Raw genomic sequence first — 13171 nt, 5'->3', positions numbered from 1 at the left:
AATGCTTTGCTACCGCTGATACTGTGGCAGACTTCTGGAACTAATTGCTGAAATAATGGACCAAAAACACATATAAGGGAGGGGCTATGAAAATAGGACTAGCCTAGGACAGAGGAAAAGGAAGGTGGTGAAAGTTGGTCAGCCTAGCTGATAACTGAAGGAAAGAGGGCAGGAATAGGGGCGGGGTTTGGGGGAGCAGGGTGGAGGAATAGACTACCATGTGGGCTGACAGCCAGGCCCCCAGCTAGAGTGGCAACAGGCAGAGGAGCCTGGCTTCAGAGCAAACACTTTTTGCAGTAAAGAGCCTTTCCTAATGAGCCAATCTGTCTCTACTTCATTGGCATCCTGGGAACCAGGGTGCAGCAGAGATAATTTGCCACATGCACCCTCCCCCCCCAACAAAGCACCATTACCTCCAACCCATTACATTAGCCTTTATCAGTCTTGGAAGCTCTCAGTCATCCTCCATGAGCTGCAATAATTTCAGCTAATTTCTTAAGTGTTCTAAGAGCCTGTGATGTGTTATGAGCCTAGTAATTGTTGACTGGTTTCTTTGCTGTTGCGGCTTGATTTCATACCTTGTATCCGAGCTGATGCGTGCTCTGAGTGCTTTATTACAATGAAGCTTTTTGCAAAGGCTCACATTAAAAATAACATTAAATACTGAGGTGTTTTAAATCAGAGTTTAATTTTTTGCTATCTCCTTGTTGTTCTTATTAGGAAGACATGCAATTCTTCATAAAGATAGTGACCTCCAGTGTAAAGCTTTGAGCAAGTACAAAATTGAGAATTAATGATGAAGCTGATTATTTTTAGAGAAGTCTAAGAATGAGGTGCAAAGTAATGCACTATGCTGAGACCCAAGGTCATGGCACAGAAAGGCTTGGAAAATTGACCAGCTGCTTTTGCCATGCACCTGCTCTCTAGAAAGCCAGGAGAACCACGAACATGCCTGCCAGCATCCCCCTCCCCCTACCAAGTGTGGTGGCCCTTCTCCTTCAACCTAATGGCCCTTCTCAGATAAAGGGCTCAATTCGGCTCTTGGTCATTCTGGGTGCATTGGTGGTACCAGGTTCAGACACAGGATCTGGTTTCTATGTGGAAAACTGCCCTGAAATTCACTCTTTAACTTGTCATACAGCTATATGACTGGCTCATGCTTAGAGAAGCTTTTAAGGTCCATTGGCATCTTCTTATCAGCTGTAAGCAGGTGAGTTCTATTCTGGAGAGATTCTGGTTCTCAGATGCATATTGGGCTCGTAGTGTCCATGGCATTCTCACTACATGGGACCAGGGCTTCTATTTATCTGTGGGTACCTAGTAGCCCCCAGGATGAGCCCACAGGTAGTGTCAGATGTGGTCCTATTCTAGTTGCTCCTTCCTCCCATGTTCTCCATTGACCCTCTACTAGTCAGCATCCTCTTGGTGGTGAAATACAGAAAATCAACTCATACTGGACCAGGAAAAGGGGCGGGGGGTTATTACCTCACTTAACTGAAAAGCCCAGAGAATAGAAATCCGTATTTCAGGTCTGACTAGATCCAGGGGCTTAAAATATGTCATTGGTACTTGGTCTCTCCCTCTTTTTTTCTCCATTTCTCAGCCCTGTTCCCTTCTGTATCGATAGACCTTACTGTGCTGTGATCCCCAGAAGCTCCAGAGATACATCCTTATAGCTCAACCATACCAAAAAAAGAGCCTCTCTTTCCCAAGGGGTGCCAAGAAAGTCTTGGGTTTTGAGCCTCAACAGATCAACTTAGGTCACACACCTGTCCCCAAATCAATGACTGCAGTCAGAAGAATGACATACACTGTCACCTGCTTACCCTACCAAAACCACATGTCTTATGAGTGGTGGAGGGGTGATTCCCCAAGGGACAGTTGAGGTGCTATTACAAGAAGAACAGATGCTAGAAAACCAAACACAAGAAATGTTCGTTGTGTTGAACTTTTACATTTCCTGCTGAATGCAAAGGGAAGAATTTCCCAACTATTGAGTCACTTTACCCACACTCCCTGGGGAGGGTTAAGTATGTGAAGAAAGGACCTTGAGATCACTTAGAAAACTTAGTGCCAAGAAACTTGACAAGTGTCTTATCTCTACTTTTCTATCCCTCTGGACAGTAATCGGTACCTTAGAGAATTTCTTGAGGTTGGAGGTGTCCTAACACTCTTGGAAATACTTGGGCTAGAGAGGATCAAAGAAGAGGACAAGAAGCAATCCATCAAGCTACTTCAGGTTATTGCGAACTCTGGCAGGAAGTACAAGGAGCTCATCTGTGAGAGCTACGGTGGGTACTGTGTACGACAATGGTGAATTCCCAGGTCTCCCTCGGGGCCTGGGTGAAGCGGGGGCGGCACCAGCCCCACTGCAGGAAACTGTCACGGAACTGGCTGCACTGGAAGAACTTTGTCCAGTGGGCTCAGCTCCCATCCACGTCACCACCAGCAAATCGAGATTTATGGTGTTCCTGATTCATCATTTGCTCAAATCTTTCTGTTGTGGTTTTGGAAATAGTTTTTCTATTTTAAATATATCCTTTCAACAAAGATTTATTGAGCCATTGTCTAAAATCCTTTGTGAAATTGAGTTATGAATAACTCTAGAAATAAAACTGAAATAAAATCATTGAATGCGATGTTAGGTATATGCTAAGGTGCTGGGAGTAACGTACAGTCCCTGTCCTCAAAGAGCTTACAGGTGGTGAGAAAGGTCCGTAATCCCGGATTTTCAGTGTCATCTAGCAAGTGCTCTGACTGAGGCACATGAAGGAGATGCCATCGCCTACGCATCCCTTTTTCAAAGCATGTCCTTCATTGCACTTTAGTCGTGGCTCTCTGTGTGTCCCCCACAGCCTCTCTGAGCCTCGGTATATTTACCCATAAAATGGGACTAACACCTCCCTCTCAGTATAGTTTCTGAGATTAAATGATTTGGTATTTGTCAAAACATTTTGTAAACTGCTGTGTACTATGCATGTGTTACCACATAGCAATAAAAAAAGGCATGTTTTTTTATTTATGCATTTTGCAGAGCCATTTTAAACTTTAAAACATCTTGATAAGCCGGGATGCCTATGCTGAAACAAAATTCTTCAGCCACATAGCCAGAGGTGAACAAGACAATGAAGCAACATGAGACTAAACTTCAGCTTCTGATTGATTTGCTTGGTTAAATACATCTTAATCCTATTACCTCATGTTATGTAATCTTGAGTGAGGATTGTTTTCATAAATCCCTTCCAATTTAGCATTTCCTCTCTCCTTTGCTCAGGTGTACGATCCATAGCAGAATTTTTGGCAAAGTCTAAGTCAGAAAAGACCCAGGAGGAAATTCAGGTTCTGTTCGATTCTTTGGTCCATGGTAATCCCAAGTACCAGAATCAAGTATACAAAGGTCTAATAGCTTTACTGCCCTCTGCATCCCCGAAAGCACAGCAGCTGTCCCTGCAGACGCTCAGGACTGCCCAGGTGAGCCCAGGCTGCATGCTGCTGTGGTTCTGGTCCCCACAGTAATCTTACAATTACCCTCCGCAGCTGCACTCCATGCAGGCATGAGAAACAGAGCTCAGCCTCCCACTGCACGTCGGCTGTTCAATCAACGTTACTTCTAGAAGGCCAAGGCAGGGCAAAGAGTTCATGTCTCCCATCAGAGTGATTTGTCCTGTTTACTTAAGGATCAGAAAGATGTTGACAGACTTAAAAGTGTTTGAGAAAAAGAACAAGAATGATGAAAGGACTGGAGAAAAGATTAAAGGAGTCAATTTGATAGGGAAAGAATCGTGATGCATTTGTAGAGTGTGTAAGTGAAGAGACCAGACCTCCATTGCTTGGGAAACCTTTTTTTCTTGGCTTCTGCCTTCCTCTTGGACAGTGCCCTGGAATGTAAGCAAAGTCCTATTTGGGGCATGGTGACCATAGGAAAACACCGTGCCTTGTAAGGAGGGAATTAGAGGCCCTGGTCAGATAGCTCAGTTGATTAGAGCATCATCTTGCATGCCAAGGTTGCGAGTTCAATCCCTGGTCAGGGCATATACAAGCATCAGTGTTGATATGAATGAGCAGAACAAGTTGATGTTTCTCTCTCTCTCTCTCTCTCTCTCTCTCTCTCTCTCTCTCTCAAAATAAAAATCAATAATAGAAAAAAAAAAGACTGTTAAAAAATATATGGAGGGCCTGACCAGGCGGTGGCGCAGTGGATAGAGCGTCGGACTGGGATGCGGAAGTACCCAGGTTCGAGACTCCGAGGTCCCGCGCGGGCTCATCTGGCTTGAGCAAAGAGCTCGCCAGCTTGGACCCAAGGTCGCTGGCTCCAGCAAGGGGTTACTCGGTCTGCTGAAGGCCCACGGTCAAGGCACATGTGAGAAAGCAATCAATGAACAACTAAGAAGTCGCAACGCACAACGAGAAACTGATGATTGATGCTTCTCATCTCTCTCTGTTCCTGTCTGTCTGTCCCTGTCTATCTCTGCCTCTGTAAAAAAAAAAAAAAAAAAAAAAAATATATATATATATATATATATATATATATATATATATATATATATATGGAGGGAATTAGAGACTCAAAGGATGGTTTTGAGATGAACCATCATCACAAGCTCTCAAAACAGCTCCAGGATGGTCTGGAGAAGGGTGACAATTAAGAGACCAAAGAAGCCCTGGCCTACTGGCTCAGCGGTAGAGCATCAGCCTGGCGTGTAGATGTCCCGGGTTTGATTCCCAGTCAGGGCACACAGGAGAAGCACCCATCTGCTTTACATCTTTCCCCCTCTCCTTTCTCTCTCTCTCTTCCCTTCCCGCAGCCAAGGCTCCACTGGAGCAAAGTTGGCCACAGTGCTGAGGATGGCTCCCTGGCCTCTGCCTCAGGCACTAGAAGGGTTTTGGGTGCAACAGAGCAACGCCCCAGATGGGCAGAGCATCGCCCCCTGGTGGGCATGCCAGGTGGATCCCGGCCAGGCTCATGGCAGTGTCTGTCTGTCTGCCTCCCCGCTTCTCACTTCAGAAAAATACAAAAAAAAAAAAAAAGGAGAGAGAGACCAAAGATATGATAAGTCCTGAACAGTGGCAGTAGGAATACAGGTGACTAGGTAGGACAGACATTTTGGAGGCAGAATGCATTGGACTTGGGGCAGTAAAAGGAACAGAATCAAAGATGACATATAGCTTCGACCTTAGCAGGGTGAGCTGTGTGCCACTGAGGGAGTGGGAAAACCTATTTGATTTGGAAAGAGTTCAATTTTGACTTGATGAAACTTGATGAGCTTTTGTGGCTCCCAAGTGCCCATGAGGAGAAGGCCAAGCTGGTTACAGAAGATATAAATAGATCATTTGTTTAAAAGATACTTAATCCGGAGCCTCTCTCCCATAGACTCTGACAGCTCTCTGATGGCCTTTAGTAAGGCTTTTTCTTTTTAAGCTCCCCAAGTAATTCTGACGCCTAGCTCAATTGGGGACTCACGGTTCAGAACATCTAGTGGAGATGCCCATTGGACAGAAAATAAAAGACTGAAGCTCCAGAGAGAGACCCGAGGTGAGGATGGCGGTTTGAATTTCATGAGCAGAGAGGTGATAACTTAAACCATGAAAGTAAACAAGATCCCAGGTATAATGTAGGAAGTAAGAAGAGAAGGAACACTGCCACATTTAAGAGATGAACTGAGGAGGAAGGTGCAGCGAAGTGGACTGATTAGCATTGTTATTTCCAGTTTCCATTATTAAGAGCCTCCTTTGTGCCAGGCTTGTGTTCAGGGCTTGCTTACACTGTCGCTTTTCGTCTTCACAGTAGCTGACAGATGCAGGTATTATTACCCCCATTTTAAAGATGATGGAACTGAGCCTTAGGGGAGTGTTTCTTACTTTTTCAAGGCCACACACTAAGTAAGAGTTATTTACTAAGTGGGCATTTAAATCCAACTCTAACTACAAAGTCCTTATTCTTTTGACATGCACTCTGCCTCTTTGAAAAAGAACTATGAAAGCCATAAAAGGAAAACAGGAAAAAACAGGGCTGTGACAATCAAGGGGAAAGAGTGGCATTCAATAAGGAGGACGTGATCGTCTGGGTCAAATACAGCAGAGAGATTATGTACAGGAAGAACTGAAAAAGGATCTCAGCAGGAAAAATTTTGGTGGATTAGGGGGCGGTCCTACAGCAGGAAAAATTAAATTGCAGCAGCCTGTCAGAGGACGAAGAAGTGGCTTCCCCCAGCTCAGGAGTAAAGGGGGAAAAGAACAATAGTATGAGGAGACAGAGGTGAAGGATAATTTTGTTCGGTCTGGGTGAGCTTGAGGATGTTTAATGCTAGCGGGCAGGAACCAATCAATGTACAGGTAAAAAGTGAAGACATAGGAAAGAGGGGTTCCCTGATTAGATGAGGTTTCTTAGGGAGAGAAGATTCAGGATCTTCCCACTCTCCCTGGCATGTGCCCGCCCTCCCCCTAGCCACGGTAGCCATCTCGTCCTTAAACCTCCAGCAGGTGACCGGCTAGCCTCAACTGAGCACCTCCTGAGCGAGAGGGTTCGGTGGCAACCTTGGCAGATCTCAGTTGACTCTTGGCTGCCCATTTCTGCCCCTCTTCACAAGAGCCAAAACCCAGTGTTTCCCCACTGCCCTTACTCTCCCCATCCAGCCTGGCTGCCTAGCTATTTGGAAGGCTGCTTTTCATGTCCTTTTTGTCTTGCCAGTCGATCATTGGAACCACACATCCCAGCATCGTGGCCGGCGTGCTCAACATCCTACGCACGATGCACCTAGAAGTCCAGTATGAAGGTAGGAGAGGCAGTGTTGGTCAAATAAGTTTGTAAATATGATATATATATATTTGCTTGCTTATAGTTTGCATTAGGTGTGGGAGACAGTCTGTAAGCCAGCAAAGTCATTATAGCCTAAGGCTTAGTTTTAAGACTAAGATTTTCCCCATACCCTTGATTGTTGCATGATAGGAGTGGTGCACTCTTATGAAGAATCCCAGTATGCCTCAGATAAATGACTTTTTATCAGAGACTTCCTTGTTTGTATATTGGATTAAAGGTTTTTATTTCTACACTATAAAGTGGGGCAGACCAGGAGCTTGCTCTCTCTTGGTTTCTGAGATTAACATTAGAGAGGAGAGCAGAGAAAGGCCACGTGGAGGAAAGCAAAAGCAGCCAAGATGGCGGAGTGCTGAAGGAGAAGCCAGTTTGTGCAGAGAGAAGGAGATGGGAACAGAGGTGAATAAGGCTGGTGATCTAGAAACCTTTGATTCTAGGAAACTCGGATAAGTCAGTGGCTTTGGGAGCCCTGAATGGAAAGGGAAGTGTTTTCCCACTGTGTGTATTTCTTGCCCGCCGAGTGCAAGCTAGGATTAAAGCTAATGGCCCACCAGTTCTTGGCTTCATTGTTTCATTACTGTCTGTCTGAATCCATTGTGAACCTGCGCGGGCCAGGCAGCTGTGATGGTGGCCGTGGCTACTGGCTTCACAGGCGGCCAGCTCCAAAGTGTCCCCCTCGGCAGATGGAAGATGCCGATTCAGTATTGATGGGCAATTTCTTTAGTAAGTCATATTCTATACTTTGAATCAACTACATGGTGTTTTCACAGTTGTTTAGAATCTGCTTGGGTCCAGAGATAGCTCTGGTTCCGTTTTATATGGCACTTCCGCTCTAAACAGATTATCTGAGGACTGTTCTTCTAAGAAATAGAACCAGATAGTGGTAGTATTAGTAAGTGTTCATCTCTTGAGTACCCCTATGTGCCAGCCACTTTCCATGCATCATTCCATTTACTTCTCAAAATAACCACAGGAATGCAGAGCCCAGCACATATTAGGTTTCTGAAAATTCAAATGGATGAGTAGAGGGTAGGTACTTGTATGTTTTTCAAGCTAAAGCACTGAAGCACAGAGAGCTTAGGCTTTCCAAGGTCACCCTGCTAACTAAATTCAAGCCAGACCGGTCTTTCAACAAGCCAGCATATGCTTTCAACATGCAGCGCCTGGCAGGGGTTTACAGGATGTGTTTCCTTCCCTGCCCCTACAGTGGTGCAGACAGGAGAGATGCTGTTTTCAGCAGGAGCACTCAAGGAAGGGTTTGCTGAGAAAGTGGTGTTTGAGCTGTCTTGGAGCATAAGAGGATTTAGGAAAGCAGAAGGGAGCAGAGGAGGCATTCTGGAAAGGGAAATGCTGTCAATGAAGGCCTAGGCTTTGGAAAATGCAAGGTGCCTGTGGGAAATGACAGGCGCATCATTTGGTGGAGGTTTGGTAGAGGTCTCAGACCAGGAAGACCTGGAAATGTAGGCTAGGACCAGACTGGGGAGCACATCAATGCCAGATGGAGTAGTGGGCACTCTTTCCAGCAGGCAGCATGGAGCCATTGGAAAGTGAGCCATGAATAGGTGAAAGGCAAGGAGGGAAAATAGCATCTCAAAAGATGGCCTAGGGTCATGGGATGGTAGGTGGACCTGACCCACAGGGGACTTCAGGCTAGAGGCCAGTCGGGAAGCCTTTTGGGTTGTTCATACAGCAAAATGGGCATGTACTGATCTAGCTAAATACAGAGGCCCCAGAAAGAGAGAGAATGGACAAGGCGGAACTGCCAGGTGTGGAGAATGAGGTGGCACATGGAAAGGGGAATGGGCGGGGCCAAGGAGTCCAGGACAGCGAGGAAAGATCTGAGCATTCGTACCTATTGGGATCCTGTGTCCAGAATGGCAGGCTGAGCCCCAGGTCCAAGAAGTGTGGGAGGGGCAGAAGGAGCAGGTGATACTGGGGTTCGGGTGTGCAAGTGAGATCCTGGGGAAGACAGACAAAGTTCTGAAGGCTCACTTTCACTATCGGTTATTTTTTGAGGCAGTGTTGAAATTGAATGTCAGTCATATTTTTCCTTCAGCAACATTGTCAATTTTGTATTTGTTTGATCCCTGCAGGTATGTGTAGGTATAGGGACCTCGTATGTTGAGAAATAATGCTATGTGAAAGCCATTACCAGGCCCTGGCTGGTTGACTCAGTAGTAGAGCATCAACCTGGTGTGTGGAAGTCCTAGGTTCAATTCCCAGTCAGGGCACACAGGAGAAGTGACCATCTGTTTCTTCTCCCCTACTGCTCCCCTTTCTCTCTCCATCTCTCTTCTCCTCCCGCAGCCATGGCTCAATTGATTCGAGCACATTGGTCCCGGGCACTTGAGAATGGCTCTGTCATGAGCATGGCCCCAGATGGGCAGAGATTTGGCCCTAGACAGGGTTTACTGGGTAGATCCTGGTTGGGGTGCATGCAGGAATCTATCTCCCCTCCTTTCACTTAAATTTAAAAAAAAAAGAAAAGGAAGAAAGAGCCTGACCAGGCTGTGTCACAGTGTATAGAGTGTTAGATTGGGACATGGAGGACCTAGGTTCAAAACCCCGAGGTCACTGGCTTAAGCATGGGCTCACCAGCTTGAGCAAGGGGTCACTGGCTTGAGCATGGAATCATAGACATGATCCCATGGTCGCTGGCTTGAGCCCAAAGGCCACTGGCTTGAAGCCCAAGGTCACTGGCTTGAGCCCAAGGTCACTGGCTTGAGCAAGGGGTCACTCACTCTGCTGTAGCCTCCCCCCCCCCCGTCAAGGCACATATAAGAAAGCAATCAATGACCAACTAAGGCACCACAACAAAGAATTAATGCTTCTCATCTCTCTCCCTTCCTGTCTGTCTGTCCCTATCTTTCCCTCTCTCTGTCAAAAAAAAAAGAGAGAGCGAGAGAGAGGAGAAAGAAAGAGAGAGAGAGAGAGAGAGAGAAAAGAAAGAAAGAGAGAGAAAGAAAGAGAAAGGAAAAAAAGAAAGAGAAAGGAAAGAAAGAAAGAAAAGAAAAGAGAAGAGAAAGAAACTACCAGCTAGAGCAGAATCTCCTAGCTGGGGAGGTGTTGCCAGTGACAGAGTGAGGAGGTGGAGTGGTAGAGGCACCTCAGTAAAGGTCAGAAGGTTGTTGCTGGCCCTGGCTGGTTAGCTCAGTTGGTTAGAGTGTCATTCTGAAACAACAAGGTTGTGAGTTCAATCCCTGGTCAGGGCACACACAACAAGCAACCAATGAATGCACAACTAAGTGGAACAACCAATGAAGACTTCCCTTACCCCTCCCCTCTCTCTCCCTCTCTCTGTCTCTCTAAAAATCCATCAATAAATTTTAAAAATAACAACAATTAAGCCCTGGCCAGGTAGCTCAGTTGGTTGGAGCATCATCCTGAAGCACAGAGGTTGACAGTTTGATCTCCAGTCAGGGCACATGGGAACAGATTAAAGTTCTTGTGTCTGTTTCTCTCTAAAAATAAAAAAAGAAAGAAAGGAAGGAAGGGAGGGAGGGAGGGAAAGAGAGAGGGAGAGAGGGAGGGAGGGAGGGAAGGAGAGAGGGAGAGAGGGAGGGAGAGAGAGAGAGAGAGAGAGAGAAAGAAAGAAAAAAAGAAAGAAAGAAAGAAGAAAGAAAGAAAATAAAAAAGTTGTCACCAGCATTGAACCAAGGGAGTGACTTGGCAGTGAAATCAACCCCGAGGAGCCTGACCTGTGGTGGCGCAGTGGGTAAAGTGTCAACCTGGAACACTGAGGTCGCCAGTTCAAAACCTCAGGCTTGTCTGGTCAAGACACATATGGGAGTTGATGCTTCCTGCTCCTTCCCCCTTCTCTCTCTCCCTCTCTCTCTCTCTCTCTCTCTAAAAATAAATAAAATCTAAAAAAAAATAATAATAATATAAAAAATAACCTCGAGGAGACGAAATGGGGTGGCAATGAGACCTCCCTTCCCCCACACCACTTCCAAGTAGCAGACATGACCACTCCCACTCAACCATCCCTTCTTAGCTTAAGCATTTCTTTTTTTTTTTTTTTTTTTTTTTTTTTCATTTTTCTGAAGCTGGAAACAGGGAGAGACAGTCAGACAGACTCCCGCATGCACTCGACCGGGATCCACCTGGCACGCCCACCAGGGGGCGATGCTCTGCCCCTCCTGGGCGTCGCCATGTTGCGACCAGAGCCACTCTAGCACCTGGGGCAGAGGCCACAGAGCCATCCCCAGCACCCGGGCCATCTTTGCTCCAATGGAGCCCTGGCTGCAGGAGAGGAAGAGAGAGACAGAGAGGAAAGCGCGGCAGAGGGGTGGAGAAGCAAATGGGCGCTTCTCCTGTGTGCCCTGGCCGGGAATCGAACCCGGGTCCTCCGCACGCTAGGCCAATGCTCTACCACTGAGCCAACCGGCCAGGGCAGCTTAAGCATTTCTGCTCTGAGGTCTTCCCTGGCCTGCCTTTCACCCCTGCCCGAATGCCAGCCCTCCTTCCTTGTACCACCCTTCACCCTCCTCCCCTCTAGGACCTCCCTCCATTGGTGCAGTTGTCTCCAGAATGGTAACTGCCCTTTACATAAACTGCGCACAATTTCAGTACAACTCACATAGTTTTTGGCCTTGTGTCCTCAGCATTGTAGGCCCTAGCATATGTTAGGTCCTCCATCCGTTTGTTGAGTGAATGAGTGAGTGAGTACTGCACATACACACCATTAGTGACTACTTGCCTATGTGCTTTTCTCCTCTAGACCTGTGAGCAACCTCAGGGCAGGGACTGGGTCTCACTCATCTCTTTTTCCAGCTCAGAGTCTGGGACATAAAATGGGTGCTCCATAGAAGTTTGTTGAATAAATTTATGAAAAATGGCTTAGCTTCATTCATGCTAATGAACCCCTCCCAAGTTGGAACTGGCTTGGCTACTTCCCACATCAGGCCCAAGTTAGGGTCCCTGTGCTTTTATTACATGACAAGTACCACTGAGGCAGGCAGAGCACAAAGTTTTATCACTGCCTTTTTGGTGTGATGTGTGCTTGTGTGAGCACAGCGAAACTCTGTACTTCAAAATAATTTCAAATATGCTGGACTCATAACAGGGTCCCTAGAAATGTCTGTAGAATAAATGAATTATTCTTTTTCACAAGGCACTTCAAAATAGTCTTCCTGTAACTTGGAATATAGAGGATGCATACAGAATGACTGTCCACGAGGGGGGACTGTTTCACACAGGGGGTGGAGTGGAGCTTGAGGGAGAGAACACAGTATTTGGCTTCTACACACACTCCACAGGCAGGGCAGGGAAGCTCAGAATGGTCTGAGATGTGGTCTAACCGTGGTAACCGGATCAGAGATGAATTTCTCTTGAGTCTGAGGATGCCCAGTTGCAAGACCAAAATGAAGCTTCCCCTTTATGCCAAGGATTATGGCAACAGTCAGGATGGAGAAGCCTGTGACCAAGAAGAGCGAGTAGCATAGCTGAATAGACTAACCCTAAAAGGGCAGGGTTGGTTTGTGGGGTTTCTTTAATGGTTTTTATTGCCTGACCGGTGATGGCACAGTGGATAGATCCTCGACCAGGGGTTCTGAGGACCCAAATTTGAAACCCTGATGTCATCAGTTTGAATGCAGGGTCACTGGTTTGAGCATGGGATGATCAACATGATCCCATGGTCGCTGGCTTGAGCCCATGGTCACTGGTTTGAGCAAGGGGTCACTGGCTCAGCTGGAGCCCCCCAGTCAAGGCACATATGAGAAAGCAATCAATGAACAACTAAGGTGTCACAACTGTGAGTTGGTGCTTCTCATCTCTCTTCCTTCCTGTCTCTGTCTCTGTCTCTCTCACTTAAAAAAAATTATTGATTTTTAGAGAGAGGAAGAGGGGGAAGAGAGAGAGACAGGAACATCGATCTGCTCCTATATGTGCTCTGACCAGGAATCGAACTGGCAACCTCTGTGCTTACCAACCGAGCTATCCTGCCAGGGCAAGGTTTGTTTGTTTTTTAAAAACAAATATTGATTAAACATCTGTGATGTGCCAAGTACTGAAGTTTTGTTTCTGTTTGTTTGTACTGAGGAGAAAAATGAATGGTTTGGAAGGAGGAGCGTAGGAAGGATATGCACTCAACCTCCCATGCTGTGTGTGTGGCGGAGTGCGGGGACCTCCTTCCCCTGAGAAGGCTACAGGGAAAGTGGAATTCTCAGTCAAAGTCCGGTGAAAATGGGAGGCGGAGAGGCTGAGGGCCTGGTGACTCCTTCCATGGCCGGGCGTCAGTGACGGAGGAGCCAACAACTGTCTCACCTCCTTTTTTGTTGAGAAGTCCACCTTCCCACCCCCAAATCTACCAACCTGGCTGACCCGCGTGCTCTGCTGTCCCCATCACAACAGTGT

At 46.6% G+C, this 13171-nt stretch overlaps 1 protein-coding gene across 1 annotated transcript in view; it reads left to right on the top strand.

Annotated features, from left to right (window-relative positions):
- The window catches only part of ARMH1 (armadillo like helical domain containing 1), a 56056-nt gene that overhangs the window by 20819 nt on the left and 22066 nt on the right, over positions 1 to 13171 (top strand). Inside the window, 4 exon segments of the mRNA XM_066269391.1 lie at positions 1142 to 1210; positions 2125 to 2291; positions 3275 to 3471; positions 6689 to 6773. Of these exon segments, the coding sequence (XP_066125488.1) occupies positions 1142 to 1210; positions 2125 to 2291; positions 3275 to 3471; positions 6689 to 6773 (518 nt within the window).

The sequence above is a fragment of the Saccopteryx bilineata genome, chromosome 3 (genome assembly GCF_036850765.1).
Source record: "Saccopteryx bilineata isolate mSacBil1 chromosome 3, mSacBil1_pri_phased_curated, whole genome shotgun sequence".
NCBI lineage: Eukaryota > Metazoa > Chordata > Mammalia > Chiroptera > Emballonuridae > Saccopteryx > Saccopteryx bilineata.
This window is presented reverse-complemented; position numbering and strand designations above follow the sequence as displayed.